The sequence below is a fragment of the Moschus berezovskii genome, chromosome 7 (genome assembly GCF_049115385.1).
Source record: "Moschus berezovskii isolate FMDL1 chromosome 7, NW_MosBer_1.0, whole genome shotgun sequence".
Taxonomy (NCBI): Eukaryota; Metazoa; Chordata; class Mammalia; order Artiodactyla; family Moschidae; genus Moschus; species Moschus berezovskii.
In genome coordinates, this window is record NC_142466.1 from 78,349,085 (window position 1) to 78,366,722 (window position 17,638).

The 17,638-nt window shown below is 45.1% G+C and overlaps 1 protein-coding gene across 1 annotated transcript; it reads right to left on the reverse strand.

The window, feature by feature from the left end:
- Positions 1 to 659: 659 nt before the first annotated feature.
- On the reverse strand, positions 660 to 14,006 carry STC1 (stanniocalcin 1). The gene is made up of 4 exons (XM_055427237.2): positions 13,664 to 14,006; positions 11,206 to 11,348; positions 10,003 to 10,214; positions 660 to 2,523 (listed from the first exon to the last, which is right to left on the reverse strand). The coding sequence occupies exons 1-4, from the start codon at positions 13,779 to 13,781 to the stop codon at positions 2,253 to 2,255; spliced, it is 744 nt and encodes a 247-aa protein (XP_055283212.1). The 5' UTR covers positions 13,782 to 14,006; the 3' UTR covers positions 660 to 2,252.
- Between the last annotated feature and the right edge of the window lie 3,632 nt (positions 14,007 to 17,638).

Sequence of the window (17,638 nt, forward strand, 5' to 3'; positions counted from 1 at the left end):
GAATACTCATAAACTGTTTGTTGCATTGGGATCCTGGCTTAGTGTGAAATGGACATAACACACAAAACTCGAATAGCTTTTCTGGTTTGGAGAAGCCAGCCTTGCCTGGGGGCAGGGTTTGGGGTGGGGAGGGATGGTGGAGGGAGGGTGAGGGAGAATCAACTTAGAATATGATCTACCTGATTTCCAAGAGGCTAAGGCAGTGTCCATATGTTTGGGGACCTGGGGATGGGGCAGTTCTGGGTATAAAAATGCTCTTAACAATCTGATGTCAGCACGCTGAGAGGCTGTGTGGGGACAAAAGCAGCCACGCTTGTGCAGCTGCTAGGTCTGCTGCATCCACTCTTGGTCCTTGAGCAGCACGTTACTGGTTTTAAAGGCTTTGTGGTAAAGTTGTATTGCTTTTCGTTTTTCTGGAGATGTGCCCTCCCTCCTCCCACCAGGATCCCTACCGCTCTGATTCGGACAGATAGGAAGTTCATCTGAGTGAGAGTCAAGCACCAGTGGTTTCTACCTAAGCGAGTTTGGAGTGGCCCTTACAGTCCTACCCCTCCTCCCTCTTCCTCTCTCGACATTGACCTTTGGTGGGCAGTGACGCTCCTAAGGGACTGTTGGGTTCAAGGACAGTGACCCTGAGAAACTACTGTTGTTCATAGCTAGGTTAATCATTTGGCTTTGGTGGTCGCCATCTTGTAAACATCATGGCAGAAAGGATCAAACCGCCAGCTCTGTTTTTCCCTCTTTTTTTTTTTTCTTTTTTTTGTTTTTTTCTTTTTTTTTGCAATCCTATACAGAGATGGCCCGGCTGCCAGGACTACTTCGGCAAGGCAGCGTGCTACAGGACAAAAATGTAATAAGAGGAGTTTATTAAGGCTGGACAACCCAGGGTTACTTATACCCCCTCAGCCCCAAGTCCCCCGAACTAAAGACCCAAAGGCTGATTGACTCATTCCTGATTGAGTTCATGGAAAGCCTCCTACCCCATCATCATGTTGCCAGAGAACCAGGCACTGATGAAAGGTGACAAGTCAAGAACTGCCACTTCCCAAGGCATAGCAGGCCTTATCACACTCTTAAGTGGCCCAAGCTCAAAGGGTTGCTCTTTCTGGCTCCTGTAATTCTCAGCTGGATGTGACAGAGCTGTTTCAGGATAGGTCTAAGTCAAGAGTAGCCTCTGGGTTGAGGTGGGCTGGGAGATTAACATCTTGCCTGGGGTCCTTCAGATAAACCTGTTGGTTTTTTTTTTTTTTTTTCTGTCTCATACAGGCCCATCTTAAGTTTTGATGTTGAGTAAAACTACTTCTACCCCCTTAGTTATAAAAAAGGCCACAAGGAGCATTTATGTGGATATCTGGAAGTGAGATAGTTATTCCATTCCCAGGAAAAGAAAAATAAAGCTAAGTTACAAAACTAAATCTATATGCAATAAAGTTATTATATACTGCTTTGTTTAAGCAGAGTCCTCTGGAATTTATGTACAGTACATTAGTTTTCACCTATTTATATTCCACAGTTAGACCTTAAGATTCTCTGGTTTTAAGACAATTGTTAAAGATACTTTTAAAGCTCTGAGCAGTTACAGTACTTAGAGATGTTAGCTTTTTGTTTTTCATTCGATGCAAGAAGATGCAGGCTCCAAGTCTGGTTGGAGAGCCAGGCTCGAGCAATTTGGTAAATGTGTTGGGAAGGAAATTAGACACTGAGGATCAAGACCATAAGACACTAGCTCATGAGAGATCAAGAACTCAAATATGACATTCATATTCGTCCATGGCCAGCACAGATTCATAACACGAATTCCACTGAGCATCTTTATGAGCGTTTGTTTAAGACATGCATTTAAATTAAGTTGCTTCTTATCAGCTAACTCTACTGGGGCAACCATTCTAAAGGGCTCCGCATCTTCAAATGACAATGTCTGGGGAGTTATGTGAATGTTTTGTGTTTGAGAGTTGTTCGAGGGGAGCTGGGAAAAGACCGAGTGGAGGGAAGTGATAAAAGAGGCCACTTTCTCCCGAGGAGAGGCATAGAGATCACATATGTTCTATTGGTGGGAATGCCGCCATTGCAAAATGTTGAGAAATTGATTACAGAAGCCTAGTTTCATGCAATTTTTCTTTAAGGGGAGGGGGATAGAAAATAGGAACTACTTAAAAAAAAAAAATCAAACCAGGCACAGTACACTCAAAGTTGGTGTGTGAACACCCTTAAAACGATCGTAGTTTGCTGAGGCTGTGATTGCCTCTCCCCGGCTAGGCACTCTCCTGGGAGGTGCGTTTGATGTGGGAGGGAGAGGCCACCTCACCTCGGAGGTTCCTGAGGAGGACTTTCAGCTTCTGTGGCTCATTGGCACGCCTCCTGTTGAAGTCAGCTCGCTGGTGTGTATGGGCACAGTGATCCGTCTGCAGGATGTGAAAGAGGCTGGCCATGTTGGGGCCGATTTTCTCCATCAGGCTGTCTCTAATGGTGCTGACTGTGTCTTCGTCACAGTCCAGTAGGCTTCGGACAAGTCTGTTATAGTATCTGCATTGGGAAAGAGGGGTCATTCAGTGAGAGCAAGGCAAGACCCTGGCTTTCATCTGGGCTGCAGCTAATACCCAGCCCAAATGGCCAGACCAAACACCCATGGGTAGCATCAGTTGAAGGTGGCTTTTGCCTCTAACCTTCATGCAGCATCTTCTTAGTGTGAGTGTATGCGCTGCCTTGAGTTACCACCCAGAGCAAAGATGTTTCTGTGTTCATGTTTAGTGCTTAGGAGATTGAGATTGTACTTTGAATAGTGGGCTCATGGCAAGTTCTAAAATCTTTAGAAACAGAATCATGAAGCTAGATGGGGACTGTGAAGGTAATTTAACGATTATTTCATCATCTCTTTTTATGGAGAAGAAATTAAGGTAGGAGAGCTGAAGTGATTGTCCGGCGTCATCCAATGGACTAGTGTGTGATTAGTTGCTCAGTCATGTCCGACTCTTTGTGACTCCACAGACTGTAGCCTGCCAGGCTTCTCTGTCCATGGAATTTTCTAGGCAAGAATACTGGAGTGGGTTGCCATTTCCTCCTCCAGAGGATCTTCCTGACCCTGGGATCAAACCTGCGTCTCCTGCATTGGCAGTCGGATTCTTTACCACTGAACTACCAGAGAAGCCTTCCAGTGGGCTACACGTAGAAGCAAAGACTTGATCAAATGGATGATGTAACCCGGCACTCACACTTATATTTTGATAGTCACTGCACACATATGAAATCATTTACAGTTATTTTGGTGACTCTGGAATTTTTCTTTTTCTTGATGGTGTGTGTGCATATTCTGACTAAATTTCTATTTTTTTTTTCTGGTCACATTGAATGGCATGTGGGATTTTGGTTCCCCAATCAAGAATGGAACCCATGTTCCTCAGTGGAAACATGGGGCCCTAACCACTGGATTGCTTAAATTTCTGAAATTCCCTAAATTCCAATTTTTAAAGGAGATCCCTGTCTTCAGTTATCTCATGCATTCTTCTACTCAATCTGAGTTCCCTGTCATCCCTTGGCTAACCTCTCTGAAGGTTATTGTCTCAATCATTTTCAGTCTTCCTGCAAAGGGATAGTGCAGTGAGAGGACCAAATGCCAGGCAATGAAGATATTTACATAGAAAGGCTGGAGGTCCTTAATGGTTCTTGCTTCTATCATTTCAAGAAGTTTCTCACACCACTCAAGCTTTTGCTGGTCTTTTCTTTTTTTGGGGGGATGTTTTTATAGATATTTGGTGACCATCACTTGTTTACTGATGGTTTTGTTTTCCTGACTAGACTGTAAGCTTTACTGAAGGCAGGATATGTGTCCTTATTCTCTGTGTTCCTGATGTGCCGAAGTCGTAGGGCTATATTGCCTGCTCACTATCTGTTAGTTTATTTTGTGGCCATTGAGGAAATGAAGCTTTCAAAATAGAGTTCTTTCCAAAGTCATGGTTCCCTAAAGAAAAAATGATTTGTATGTCTTCTGGTAAGTTTCACAAAAAAAATTGGTGTTTGTTATAAATTTCCTTCATCTTTGATGTGAATTCTTGACGCATCTGAAATACTGTGGCTAGTTATTGTGGCTCAAAAAGGATTAAACTAACATATATATATATATTTTTTTTCCATGAAGAATATGGTTTGATCATTTTAGTCATAGGATATTTTTCCATGAATAAGATGGCAGTGCAGAAGATGTGAAAATAATTGTGTAAATGTTACACAGCACATATTCTTAGGTAATATTCCCTTTGATGCAGGTTTTCGAAAAATCAGTACCTGTGAGTTAGACAGCATGGAAACTACCAAAAAATGAGTCTTTTATGACATCAAGAACATACTTGAACCTTGTCATTGACCCTTTGTCAGTAAAGTGTCTAATATTTAATGTATATAAATTACTGGTCCTATTCATTGGGAAGACAGTTTTGGTATTTTCCAATTTGAATTGGGATGCATCTGCTCCATTTTAAGGAGGTAGTTGTCAAACCCATAGTTCTGTGCTCACTGATTAAGGACTCTCCTGATGATGGCACGTGCTAAGTTGCTTCAGTTGTGTCCAACTCTTTGCCACCCTATGGACTGTAGTCCACCAGGTTCCTCTGTCCGTGGGATTTCCCAGTCAAGAATACTGGAGTGGGTTGCTGTTTCTTTCTCCATGGGATCTTCCCAACCCAGATATCGAACCCATATCTCTTGCATCTCCTGCATTTGCATGTGGGTTCTTTACCACTAGCACTGCCTGGGAAGCCCCCTGATGATGGTGGTCTGAAGTATTTACTTAGAGAGACCCTTTCCTCAGAGGAGCCTGAAGACTGCTGGGCTACAAGATCTTCTGTGAAAAGAAACCTGTTTATTTTTAACTCACCTCACAGAACACAGGATCAAACATCTTTCCAGAATAACTTAACCCTCCCCCGACCTTCAGAGGTCCTTTCAAGGATGTACAGTAAATAGAGTGGAATGTGGGCACTGAAGCAAAGCCATCACCCTTCTGTGAGGGAGCAGAACGAAGCTGGGGACACAGGGAGTAAAGTGTCTGGGTCTTGGATACAGTCCTGGCTCCACCTCTCCCATGAAGGAGGATTATATCCAGCTGTTGTTAAAATTGGGACTCCCTGGCACAGAGACACATTTTCCAACCCTTCGGAATTATAAAGCACATGAGTCAAAGCAGATCTCGCTTGGATGGGGAAATGGGGAGAGAAGTGGTTTTGGAAAAAGTGAGAATAGACTACTTTGTATGAATAAAGTAGACATCTACACACCCACATAGATCCCCTGGCATCTCTTGGGCTCTGCTGGGATGTGGTTCCCTGGATCTCTTTGTCTATTTCACAGGGTGTTTTAGATCCTAGAGAAGAAGGTTTTTGACCCCTTACCTTCCTGCCCACCCCTCCCTCCCTCACCCCTGCTCCCTGAAACATGGACTTTATAACTTTAGAAGTTAATCTTTCCATTTCTAGAAAGAACTGTTCACACTTAATGGTCTTCCAAATGGGCTGGAAAAGATGATCTTCCCTTAGGGCAACACTGAAGATGAAAAGTCTAACACCAGTAAAGGAACTAAGCTTCTGTAACTAGCCTCACCTCTTTAAGGCCATATATGTGTTCCTCTAGTTCCGTTTTGTCCAAACACCTTCTCTCCAACTCTGAAAACACCTACTTTTACTGTTGCTTTCTCTGCTAACCCCAATAGGCCACCTGTTCTTGGTGCTTCTTGAGGATGACCCTGGCCAACCTGACTGCTCTTAGCAACTCCCCCCAAATCTACCCTTAGCCTCTCCCATGGAGCTTGTTAACTAAACAAGGATAGGCTAAGAGAGCTCCTTGGAATAGAAAATGTCCATGGCTCCAGCAGCAGCTCCTGCAAGTGTGGGAAACCTATGAGGCTGCCTTGATGTCAACACCATTTGCCTGAGCAAGCAAAAGGTTAACCCTACACCTCTTCATTAAGGGCTGGAATATGGCATTGACCTTTGGGGTTGTGTGGGTGATTGATACAGATCTTTCCTATCTCTAAGCCACCTCAGTGAGGCTACTGAAGAAATCGTGTCTCCAGAAAAAGTTGATTTAGCAATAGTCACGTATTTCTGGATCACCATCTTGTATCAAATCTTGATGTTACTATAGCTATTGGTGAGATGTGCTTTCTCTTTGAGGAGAGAATGTAGACAACTTTAACTGTTGATCACCAGAGGCTACATTTATTGTATTCTGTTTGGTATTCCATTTTCAGACTGTGGCTATCTCCTACGGGTTTTACCTGCTGCCATTTTTGAAGTGGAAATCAAAGAGCTTGGCTCAGGGCCGTGTGAATTATAGGCTCAACACTGTCATTCACTAGCTGTGTGACCTTCAGCAAGTCAGCCCCTCTCTCCGTCTCTGTTCTTTAATTAGTGAAACGAGGCAGTTAGCCTAGATAACCTTTATGGTCATTTCTAGCTATGACATTTTATGTTTCTGGGGTTTGATATATACGTTCCTTCTCAATTTAACAATAGCAACAAAAAAATAGTGCAGATCTGCTTAAGGATCATCCTTTGCAGGAAGAGTTAAAACAATTTAAGAAAATTCCTTTTGTCATCTTTATGGGGTGAGGTGGTGGGAGGTACTCCTAAGATTTGGTGGGTTAAATTCTGATCACCCAGCCTGATGGGTGTGTGTTCAGTCACTCAGTTGTATCCAATGTTTTGCGACGCCATGGACTGTAGCCTGTCAGGCGTCACTGTCCATGGGATTCTCCAGGCAAGAATACTGGAGTGAGCTTCGATTTCCTCATCCAGGGGATCTCCCTCATCCAGGGATAGAACCTGTGTCTCCCGTGGCTCCTGCATTGTCTGGGGGATTCTTTACCACTAAGCTACCTGGGAAGACTTCCCCCTCTCCCCTCAGCCTGGAAGTACCCTTTAAAGCATGTTTCTTGCTTTCCCTTTGAAAATTCCATCAGTGACTTTATTTTCTCGGTAAAGAATAAGATCAGATATTCTCCATAGCTACTGTTTCAGCCATGCTTACCCAAATACACACATACTGCCTAGGAACATTCTGTGTGAAGGTTTATAAATAGTCCTTTGTTTCCCTTGATCAATATTATTCTTCTGTTTCCTGTTCCCTATCCATGCCCTAGAGAGTTGGAAGCTTTGTCAGTTTTCCCACTCTGGATCTGGAATGGTCCAATTTCTTCTCAAGCCTCACAGATGCCCAACCTGCCTGATCAATTTTGCCAGCTTCCCTCCTTGTTGAAAATATAGTTTGCAAATCCAGGCAGGGGGACACTCCTGCTATTCTTCCTCTTCTAAGTGCATTTCGCTTATGCAAAAGTTCCCTGTTCTGGCTCCTGGTCCAGTCACAGGCTTTTGGATTCTCTCAGGCCCAAATCTCATGCTTTTAAGTCACAGGAAGGTGGAGTGAACCTGTAACTACTTCCTTTCACAATTCTGTGCCAGTTGGCACAACTTACTGTGTATCTATGGTGGGACAGAGGCTGGGAAAGCAGGATGTGTCAGGAGAGTGAGAAGCTTAAATAGAGCAAACCAGAACCCAGCATGGAACCGGAAATCTCTAGTTCTGAGCAGGAATAATACTAGCCACTTGAAGTCAAATAATTGGGGAAAGGTATAGTTGCATGGAAGATTCTAGTCTTCAAGAGACTGACTGTTTTTCCTAATAAAGGTGATTCTTCTAAGATGAGAGAGGATGATAACCAGATTCTGTGTGACCACTTTCTAAAGGTGAAAACAAGACATCTGTTGAAAAGAATAATGGCCTGGTTAGACATTCCTATTACTGGACTTCCCTGGCAGTCCTGTGGTTAAGACTCAGCTTCCACTGTAGGGGTCGTGGGTTCCATCCCTGGTCAGGGAACTAAAATCCCACATACTGCACAGAGCGGCCAAAAAGAAAAAGAAAAGAAACTAAATTAAAAAACTCCTATTCTTTTCTTAGATTCTTAGTATCACCAGTCCACAATCTGTATTCTCCTTTCTCCAAGAGCTCTGGCTTCATAATGAAAGACGCTACCTCAGTTGAATCAGAGACATGACTAGTGTCTCAAAATTGGCCAAGTGCCATATTATACATTATGACCTGTCCTTGGACCTTTAAAGATGAAAACTGATAATGGCTGTACTAACATATTCCTGCCCCACAGTTACTACACAAACACATACTTGGTCCTTGATGTTGCTATTGAATCACTAAGTTGTGCCTGACTCTTTATGACCCCATGGACTGCAGCATGCCAACTTCCATGTCCTCCACTGTCTCCCAGAATTTGCTTCAGTTCATGTCCATTAGCTCCTTGGTCCCTAGCCCCTGTCAAACCTAGCAATCTTTACTTCTTTTCCTTAGGGTGAAGAATCTCCAAGTATCAGACTGTTTTTTTTTTTCCCCTCCCCAGACGTAATAAGAATCTTCCTAGGAGAATATTAAGACTAAGGTCAATATAAAGAGACAGGCCACTTGAGATAAGTGATGAATTCGACTTTCCTGTTCTCAGAACATCAGTTAGGACGATGACAGGGTCACTTCCAAAGACTGAACACATGACTTTTATAAATTGACATGAGGTTCTGAAGCGCAGGGATCTGTAGTCAGGGTGAATCAGAAATTTACAAAGTTTAATGTCAGAGGCCTCAGCCTTTCCCTAAGGAGGAGCTACTTTTCCATTTTCCAGTGTGTGTGTGTGCTAAGTCACTTCAGTCATGTCTGACTCGGTGTGACCCTATGGACAATAGCCCACCAGGCTCCTCTGTCCATGGGATTCTCTGGGCAAGAATACTGCAGTGGATTGTCGTGCCCTCCTCCAGGGGATCTTCCTAACCCAGGGATCGAACCCGTGTCTCTTACATCTCCTGTACTGGCAGTCAGGTTCTTTACCACCAGGGCTACCATGTATAAATAACTAACTTAATGGTAAGCCCCAGAAGGACTAGGTTATTAAGGACTCTCTGAAGAAGGGAGGCAGCCTCTGGCTAGGAAATCAGTCTGGTAAGGCTGTGTTAGCTGTCTTGTGGTCAGAGTAACCCATAGGGTTTGATCTTTGTGAATATGTGCCGATTTGACTGGAGAATCAGAGAATAACAGCCCTTCAGGACTAGGAGTCAAGTTTTAGGCTGTGCGGCATCACAGGAGGCTGAACTTGACTGGTCTGTGTTGTCCCTGCCATACTTCCATGCTGGCCCCATTAGCACCCCTCTGAACTTGATCTCAGATGATGAAGCCCAGGTCTTGCCAGAAAGCTTTCTAGGCCATGGAATGAGCATGTCTGCCATCTCATGTCTTAGGTGTTCACTCCTGGCTGGTAAAGACTGTGAGTTAAGGATGCAGAAGGGCGTGATGCTCAGATATTACTAGCTCAGTGGCTTGGGCTCACTCTCAGATACTAAGATGAATGTGGGATCCAGGGAATCGGCAGAAAACCATTCCAGGAAACCCTGGACTAGAGGAATGGTATGACAGACCTGGAAGGGAACATGGGAATCATCTAGTCCAGCCATTTCACTTTTCCCAAAGGAAATGTGAGTCCTGCTGAAGTGAGATGGCTTGCTCTAGGATACCCAGTGAAATATATGAGTGGGCTTCAGACTGACTCAAAATACATGCAGTTTTAGAACTCTGTTGACATTTGACCAAGGTTTTCATGATGACCTATTGTATTTTGCCTAGTCATGATCCAGCCCAACTGGATATCTCAAAAGCTTGTTTCCATAAACTTCATAATTCCCTTCAGGCTTGTGGAAGGAAAAGGACACAGGGATGCTATGGATGAAGTTTTCTATTAGATGCATGGAAAGACTTTCCTACAACCATGAAAAAAAAATCCAGGCTGCCTAAGCTGTCACAGACAATCACAAACATATTTTTTTCCTGCAAAAGCTGGGAAGACTGCAAGCTAAAATAAGAGCATGACTGTGGCAATTTAACCCCTTCTGTATCTGGCTCTGCCAGTCAACCACTCCCTCCTCCCCCACAGTTGCCAAAAAGCGGATTCATCTGTACCTGTTGGAGAAATGATTAGGGAGCTGGACGACTTCCGTGATGGCTTCCGGGTTCCGCTTGGCGACACTGCACACATTCAGCTTGCTGTAGCACTCCTCCTGGACCTCGGCAATCATCCTCTGGAAAGTGGAGCACCTCCGAATGGCCAGGAAGACCTTGGAGGTGACCCCATTGGCGATGCACTTTAAGCTCTCTTTGACAAATGCTTTTCCCTGCCGAGGAAGGAGGGGGGCAAGAGGACAAACTTTAGCTTGAGCTGAACAGAGAGGACAGTGCCTACAGTAGGTGGAACTTAACGGGGCATGCCTTGGCACTGTCTCTAACCCCAACCCTAACCCTTAACCCCTAACTCTAACCCCAGACTGGATGGTAGATGGCCCTCTATGTGTATTCATGCTCAGTCACTTCAGTCGTGTCCAACTTTTTTGACCCCATGAACTGTAGCCTGCCAGGCTCCTCTGTCCATGAGATTCTCCAGGTAAGAACACTGGAGTGGGTTGCCGTGCCCTCCTCCAGGGGATCTTCCTGACCCAGGATTGAACCCACATCTCCTGCATCTTCTGCATCGCAGGCAGATTCTTTACCACTGAGCCGCCAGGGAAGCCGGCCCTCTAAACGTCCTCGTTAATAAGAGAATTGTAGGCTTCAGTCAAGATTAAAAAAAAAAAAAATCCCTATTCCCTTAGACTACCTTGAGAATTGAGCTCCATAGAAATGAGATGACAAAAAGAGATGAACCATAACCAACCACTCTGCAGCCTAAAAATAGCCAGAGTATGGCTTTGTATTCTCTGGATGGAGATTTGATAAATCACAAGCTAGTAAACAAACAAACAAGCAAGCAAGCTAGTATGCTGGCTTATACAGTGAGAAGAACTTCTTTGTTAAAAGAACATTTTAATTTCCTCTTGAAGAAGCAAAGATTTTCCGCTCATCACCCCTCCCTTTTAAGACAGCCTCTGTCAGTGTTACAATTGTGCACTAGAGTGGGTGGAGAGTGGCTTATGTAGAACCTATTTCTTGGCCCACAGTGTGTGTGTGTGTGTGTGCGTGTGTGTGTACACACACGTTAGAGATGAGAATTTAGAGTAGGGAGGCTGAGAAGCAGAGCTGGTTCCCTACAAGACTGGGTCCAAAGAACAATAGTCTCACACACTGTTAACGACACATAGCCAGTGGGAGCAGGGGTCAAGGTCTTATTACCTGAGTGTCAAATTTAGCAGCGCTGTACAAGAAGGATTTACAGATGTCGTACATCCCATCTGTGTCACAGGTGGAGTTTTCCAGGCATGCAAAAGCTCCACAGCCAACCTGCAGCGCGCTGTTGAGGCAGCGAACCACTTCAGCTGAAAGAGACAAATCCATCCAATCTGGGTCAAATGGTGAGGATGCTCTGGACAGATCACGGTGATGTGGTGGCAAAATTCAAAGACAAAGGGGTGAGAAGAACTTCTCCTGTGAGTCTGTGATGGGGCCAGCAGAAAGAGCCATTCAGAGTGGTGTGGGGGTGAAGAAGACAGGGGACAAGCAGACTCCTTTGCTTATAAGAACCAGAGCACATGGAGGAGTGGGACTGAGTTTTCCCTTGGAGGCATACTCTTGGTCTCACCATCCCATCCAGTTTTGGTGGCTGGAGAAGTAAGGTTGGAAGATGAGGCATGCACAGTTCTTGAAGGAACACTGCAGAATTCAAGGTCATGTCCTAAAGGCTGAAAGCCTGGGAAGGCAGTGGTGGGTGGGCAAGTTTAGGAGGAGGAAGGGCCAGGGAGTCCATCTGGCTTCCAAAAAATACACTCCAGGGTAATAAGGATGGACATGTGTGTGTATGCGTGTGTTTGCTCAATCGGGTCTGACTCTTTGTGACCCTCTGACTGTAGCTTGTCAGGCTGCTCTCCATGGGATTTTCCAGGCAAGAATATTGGAGTGGGTTGTCATTTCCTTCTCCAGGGGATCTTCCCGAACCAGGGATTGAACCCGTGTTTCCTGCATTGGCAGGCAGATTCTTTACCATCTGTGCCACCAGGGAAACCCCAATAAGCATGGACATTTGGTCTAGATGGCAGAGAAGAACTTGCTAGGAGTCCACTTGGAGACCCTTCTGATTTAGGGCGTTTAACTTACCTTCCTATTGGCAGAAAGAAATCTGATCCTTTCATGTTTCATCCCAACCCCCCACCATAGGACAGTGCTTAGAGGTATGTATAATCTCTCTCATATTAAAAGCCATTTTTTTTAAAAAGAGAGAAACACAGGTGTAGAATAACAAGGCCAAGGCACCCCCTTGTGCAAGATGGAAAGAAAACCGCAAAGAACTTGCATGAGGCTTTCTACATTGTGGATAAGATCTCCCATAAAAGTAATTTCTCTCCTACAGAAGGGGGGGTATCCTGGCAGGCAGCTCAGCAAGAAATGATCTGCAGCCTTCATACCATAGGAGTCTCCTCTGAGATCAAAAGCACGATTCGGTTAGGCGGCCCCTCCCCCTCCTGCCGCCCCCCACCCCGCCCCCCGCAGCCTCTGGGATGTTACAAGTCATTTCCCTAATTATATATTTCCACGGGTTCAAATTATAACTTTGCTTAAAGCAGTTTTAATATGCATTAGGGTTGCTATTGTTTTAGGCAAGCTGGAATTGTGAATCACGGCATCTCTATAGCAACTAAGTACAAAAGGAAGTGAACCAAAGCCCTCCTCTCGGCAGGGACCTGTGCTCTTTCGAGGGGAGCAGCGTCCAACACCTGCGAGCCCATCTTTGCTGACAGTCGGGGCGGGGCGGGGTGGGGACAGAGAGAGAGCGCGAGCCGGCATGGAAGGCAAGCAAGATGGACAAGCCAAGTCCAAAGGCAGAGGTGTCAATGCCAGCTTCCTGAGGACTCTTTTCCTTTAGAGGCTAAGATAATACACAGTTGACTGCTCCGGGAGTCAGGACTAGAGCGAGACCCCCGCCCCCTTGGAGAAATAGCTGCTACCTTTCACAGATACTTTTTTACGAGGGGTCTCCCTGGCCACGGGGCTGCGTGGGGATTGAATGGAGCCCTGAGAGAGCAGGGACGGACAGAAGGAGCAGTGTCGGGGGGGTGGGGTGGGTGGGTGGGGGTGGGATGTGTAGGGTTTTCTATAAATCTGCCCTGGATTTGTCAGACTGGAGGGCTATGGCTCGGTAAATCGCTCTGCAGAGGGAGCTTTCTGTGTGTTCCCTGAAGGGCCAAGGAAGTCAAGTTATGGGGTCTTCGGGGTGAAGGAAGAGAGGCAGCATCAGACAAGTCACGTCTCACCTCAAGATCAGCTTCGGCTTCTGGAAAGTATAGAGAGCGCTTTGAAGCATGCCAACATTCAAGCCTCTCCCCCACCCCCTCCCCCCGCCCCCCCGCCCCCCCCCCCCCACCAAGAGGGTACGTGCCAGATTTCAGGCAATCAGGCTAGGCTTATGCAATGAAATACCCTCAGCAGAGCGCCCAGCTTCTTCGTTAGTTGCATGCAATTTATTAAACAAAGGAGCTCCACTTCCTAAGGCTATTGGATTACACTGGCAGTTTATTGCCTTCAGGCATGCAGCGCATTTATTATCAAGATCAGCCGTCACAGACACAGTTGCAAAAGCTCGAGAGGCAAATGAGGACAGCTCCTTGCGGGAGAAACCGGTCCTGGGTTTGCCGCTTACCTGAGTTCTGAGCTGCCACCCGGGCTTTCCTGGGGCTCACAGAATCATTCTGCTCCGCCTCATGGGTTGCAGAAGCACTGATCACCAGCACCAGAAGCACTGCTGAGTTTTGGAGCATTCTCTGAGAAGTTTCCGCTAAGTTGTTGGGTTTTTTTTCCTACCTCCCCCCTTTTCCTCTTTCCCTCTCCCGGCTTGAGTGAAGATGTGGATCTGGATACACTGAGAACCTAGGTGAGGATTTGATGAGGATTTTTCTGTTGCTGCTGCTGCTGATGTGGCTTCCGCTGGCGCTTTTTGCTGCTGCTGTTGTTGCTGCTGCAGTCGCTGCTTCTTGCACCTCTGGCTTTTGCAAACTGGGGGCCCAAGAGCTGCACCCAGGGATTTTATAGCCGTTCTTATCGGTCCTCAGGATCAGGGACCAATCAGGTCCCTCAGCTGGTCTGGCCAGCCAATCGGAGGGCGTGCTCATTGGGCTAGAGCTGTTTGACTTCTTAGAAATATTTTCCAGCAAATTAAAAGTACCTGCTGCCAATGTTTTATACGTGTGTGTGACTGTGTGTGCAGAGATGTATGAAAAAGCTATTTTCACAGAATTCAGGGATGATTTTGTGTTGGTCGAATTAAAGGGAAATCTCATGATGAACTCAACCAGGTGCTTTGGGAAATCTAACCATCTTTTAAAACTATGTGCTATGGGGAAGAATGCAATCCAGGCAGGATGAGTAGTGGGGTCTCTTTGGATTCGAATTTAAACCATTATAGCAGTTTTACTATAATTTTCAAAGCATGGTCTCAGTGTTGTAAGTTAGGTAGATAGTACCTCCCCATCTTCTCAGTGTAAGTGTGTTCACAGGTCTGTGAAGCATTTTGCCTCTATGTGGACATCCATCTTGAGTTTTCACATATATAAGCTCTTGTAAAGGGACATGTAGGAGAATAAGGGCCCTGGTGGACTGGAAAATGAGAGCTCTGAGCTGTCACCCCAGTTCCTCTATTGATCAGCTCTATGACCCTGGTCAAATCCTTTTACCCTGTTCTACCTATTTTCCAACCTGTCAAATGCCAAAGTTGGAGTCTAGCATTCCTGATATCTCTAAAACAATGTCTAGTAACACAAATTAACCTTGACTTCATCTTTTTTGTTACCAACAAGACTGCAAACTCCAAGAGTGTTAGTTACCACAGCTAGACACATGAACACCTCCATATATTCTGCTCAACAGGGAGACATCGTGAATGCCTGGAAATTAATAAACTGTATATTCAAGCCCAGCAACTTCATAATCACATTGAAACAATAAGTTGGCCAAAGCAAGGATAAACCTGCTGGGTAAACCAGTTCATTTCTTGTTGGGTTGGGGGAGAAGGATTAAGGGGTGGGCAAGACAGGGAAGAAGGGGTAAGAGACCAGCATGTGTTAGAGAAAGGACTAATAAGCCTGATATGTAAAAAGAAGATTACTGTGTCATCACAACCATGCCTAGGATAGAAGTTCATATTTTCTTATAAGTGGGCTGTAGGCAATACTGAGGCTTGTCCCTAACTTGTGAAGGAGGCTAATGATCTTGGAGAGGATTTAGGATTGAAGGTGGTCATTAAGGGCTGGGTTGGAGTGAAAGGATTAAGCAAGACAACCTTTAAACATTTGGAGGAGGTAAATGAGAACGGGCCATCAGGGATTCGTCCAGACGGGCAAGATGATCTTGTAAGGAAACAGAGCCAAAGGCTTCCATGTAAATCATCAAATCTTCAAACAGAGGTTGAAGAAAGAGCTCCGACTCTTAACCACAAACCAAGAATCAACTCTACATGAGTGTGGGGAATGATTATAGGTTCCCTGGCAAGAAAAAAAAAAGGTTGTTTGGAAAGCATGATGTTTTCTAGAAAAAGGAATAGAGGAAATTAAGGGTAGAGGGAATATCTAGAGAAAAGAAAGGGAATTTTCAAATTTCTTTTAACATTTTCAATTTAAATTAACTGACAGTATTGGTATTTCTCAAGTACCTCCTAGGCTGGGAGCTTAGGGGATGCATGGGGGAAGGTAAAGAAGAGAGAAGGAGGAAAAGTAATGATTCTCGTCACTGAGAAGTTTATAGTCAAGTTGGGAGGGTCAGCCCCAGTCATATTTCCTAAAGGTTCAGGGTGCCAGGAACTCGCATGGTAAGAGAAGGCCATGGTCAGCATTGGCTACAGATGTGGGCAAAGCTTCATGGAAGGGTCAGTGCAGGAAACATGTGAACTGCTGTTGTCACTTTTGAAGAATTTATGAAAAAAGCCATGATAGTTTAAAAAATGTTTTCGTTCTGGAAGTCTCAGAGGTTGTTTTTATTGCTTCAGGCAGGAGTGATAGGTGTCTGGCATGACAGCACTGCAGCACAGTATTAATAGTTGTGTGTTTTCTTCTAGAGGAGAACAAGAAGACAGATGCATATTCTTCCTGAGGATTTGGTTTTCTCTTCCTCTGCATTCTCTACCTCCTTAGCCATTTTTTTTTTTTTTTCTTTTTAAAGGCAGTGCTGTTTCTCTTGTTAGACCTTGCTTGTTTTAAGCTACTGGCTTTGAAGGGTGATGACTTACTTTTCACCATTGACATTCTTTTCCCCACACCCTGGTGTTCCCACCAGAACAGATTGTTCCACAATTGTCAGGGTGTGTTTTGCATCTTCTGATGTTGGTTCATTGTTTCTCTGGATTTCACTAGCTTATCGTCATCTGTCTGGAGGTTCCTAGCTGGGTGTGTGAAGTGTCTCACAGTGACTGATAACATGAAGCAATCCGATGGTGGGCAGCCATATTGGTTTGCATATAACTAGTGCATCTGTGCATTTGAGAACATCAAAGGCAGAAGCTGAAGCCTACCTAGAAATCCCTAATGTAAATAGCATCTCTTCCCCAGAGTTCAAGGACATCTGAATGTCCCCAATCCTTGTGCTCGCATTAGACTTTGATATAAGAATGATAGAAGAGTCTGGGGAGCACTGGAGGTGATGTCCAGTTTCTTTGTAACTTCTCCTGGGATGGGGAAGTAAGGAAGAATATAAAAGAGCTTGAATATCAGATTTCACACTTTGAATTTTATCGTGCAAGCAACAAGGAGTCAAGGGTTCTTGAGTAGGAATTGCTAAATGTGTTGAAATTAGCATTGGGGGAAGGTTGTTCGACTGTACTTAGGATGGCTTGGAGGAAGAATGGAGGTTGTAAAGCTAGTTAGTAAGATCAATTTGTGTTGATGAGGTCCTGGACAACCAGGATAGCAGTAGGAAAGAAAGGGGGAAAATTATGAGAGATGTTTGAAATAAGATGGAAATTATCAGTTAATCTAAGAACTTTATTGGAAAAAAATCTTTCTCCTAGTTTAATGATAGTACATCAGGGGTTTTCCCTTCCCCATTCATTGGTTATGGATTTTAGTTGACAAGACTATCTAGCATCTCCGTTAGACCAGCACTTTCTGGGGTTCTGTTAAGGTAGTAACTTGGCTCACAAAAAGATGTGATGCGCTTAAGGGAGATGAGGAATCTTCCCAAGCCCTACTGAGGCTGTGCGAGCTGGAGGCACCCCCAGGTGCAGTAGGTGGGAGGGGAGGGGAGCCTTTGCCATGCCCCCAAGCCGGGAAAGTGCAAAGAAGGGGGTGGGAGAATCTGCCAACACCTAAGGCTGGGTGATGGTGCCCTGACTGTGCCCGTGCGAGGCTGGCACGAGTTCAGTGAGAAGATTACATCAAAGATCTCCGGGGCTTTGTTGGATTTGGCTAGCTTAAAACTGAGTGGTGAATGGCTCCAGGCTTTTTGGTGAGAGCAGCCCAGGAGCATGGTCTCTTGGTAAATGTTTCTTTTGTGGTTAACAGACTGCAAGACTCATCAAGGTTGGTGTGACATGGTCACTAAGGTTGGAGTGTCACTGTCGTTCTTCTCTGGGAATCTTGAGGCCTGACTGCACTGTAGGACCATTCAGTCATGCCTTCCTAACCTCACG

Coding starts and splice junctions, on each gene's coding strand:
- STC1 (XM_055427237.2), bottom strand. CDS start 13,781: ATGCTCCAAAACTCAGCAGTGCTTCTGGTGCTGGTGATCAGTGCTTCT. Junction 10,215..11,205: donor CTGCTAAATTTGACACTCAG/GTAATAAGACCT, acceptor CTTCCTCGGCAG/GGAAAAGCATTTGTCAAAGA. Junction 2,524..10,002: donor CCTAATCATTTCTCCAACAG/GTACAGATGAAT, acceptor TTCCCAATGCAG/ATACTATAACAGACTTGTCC.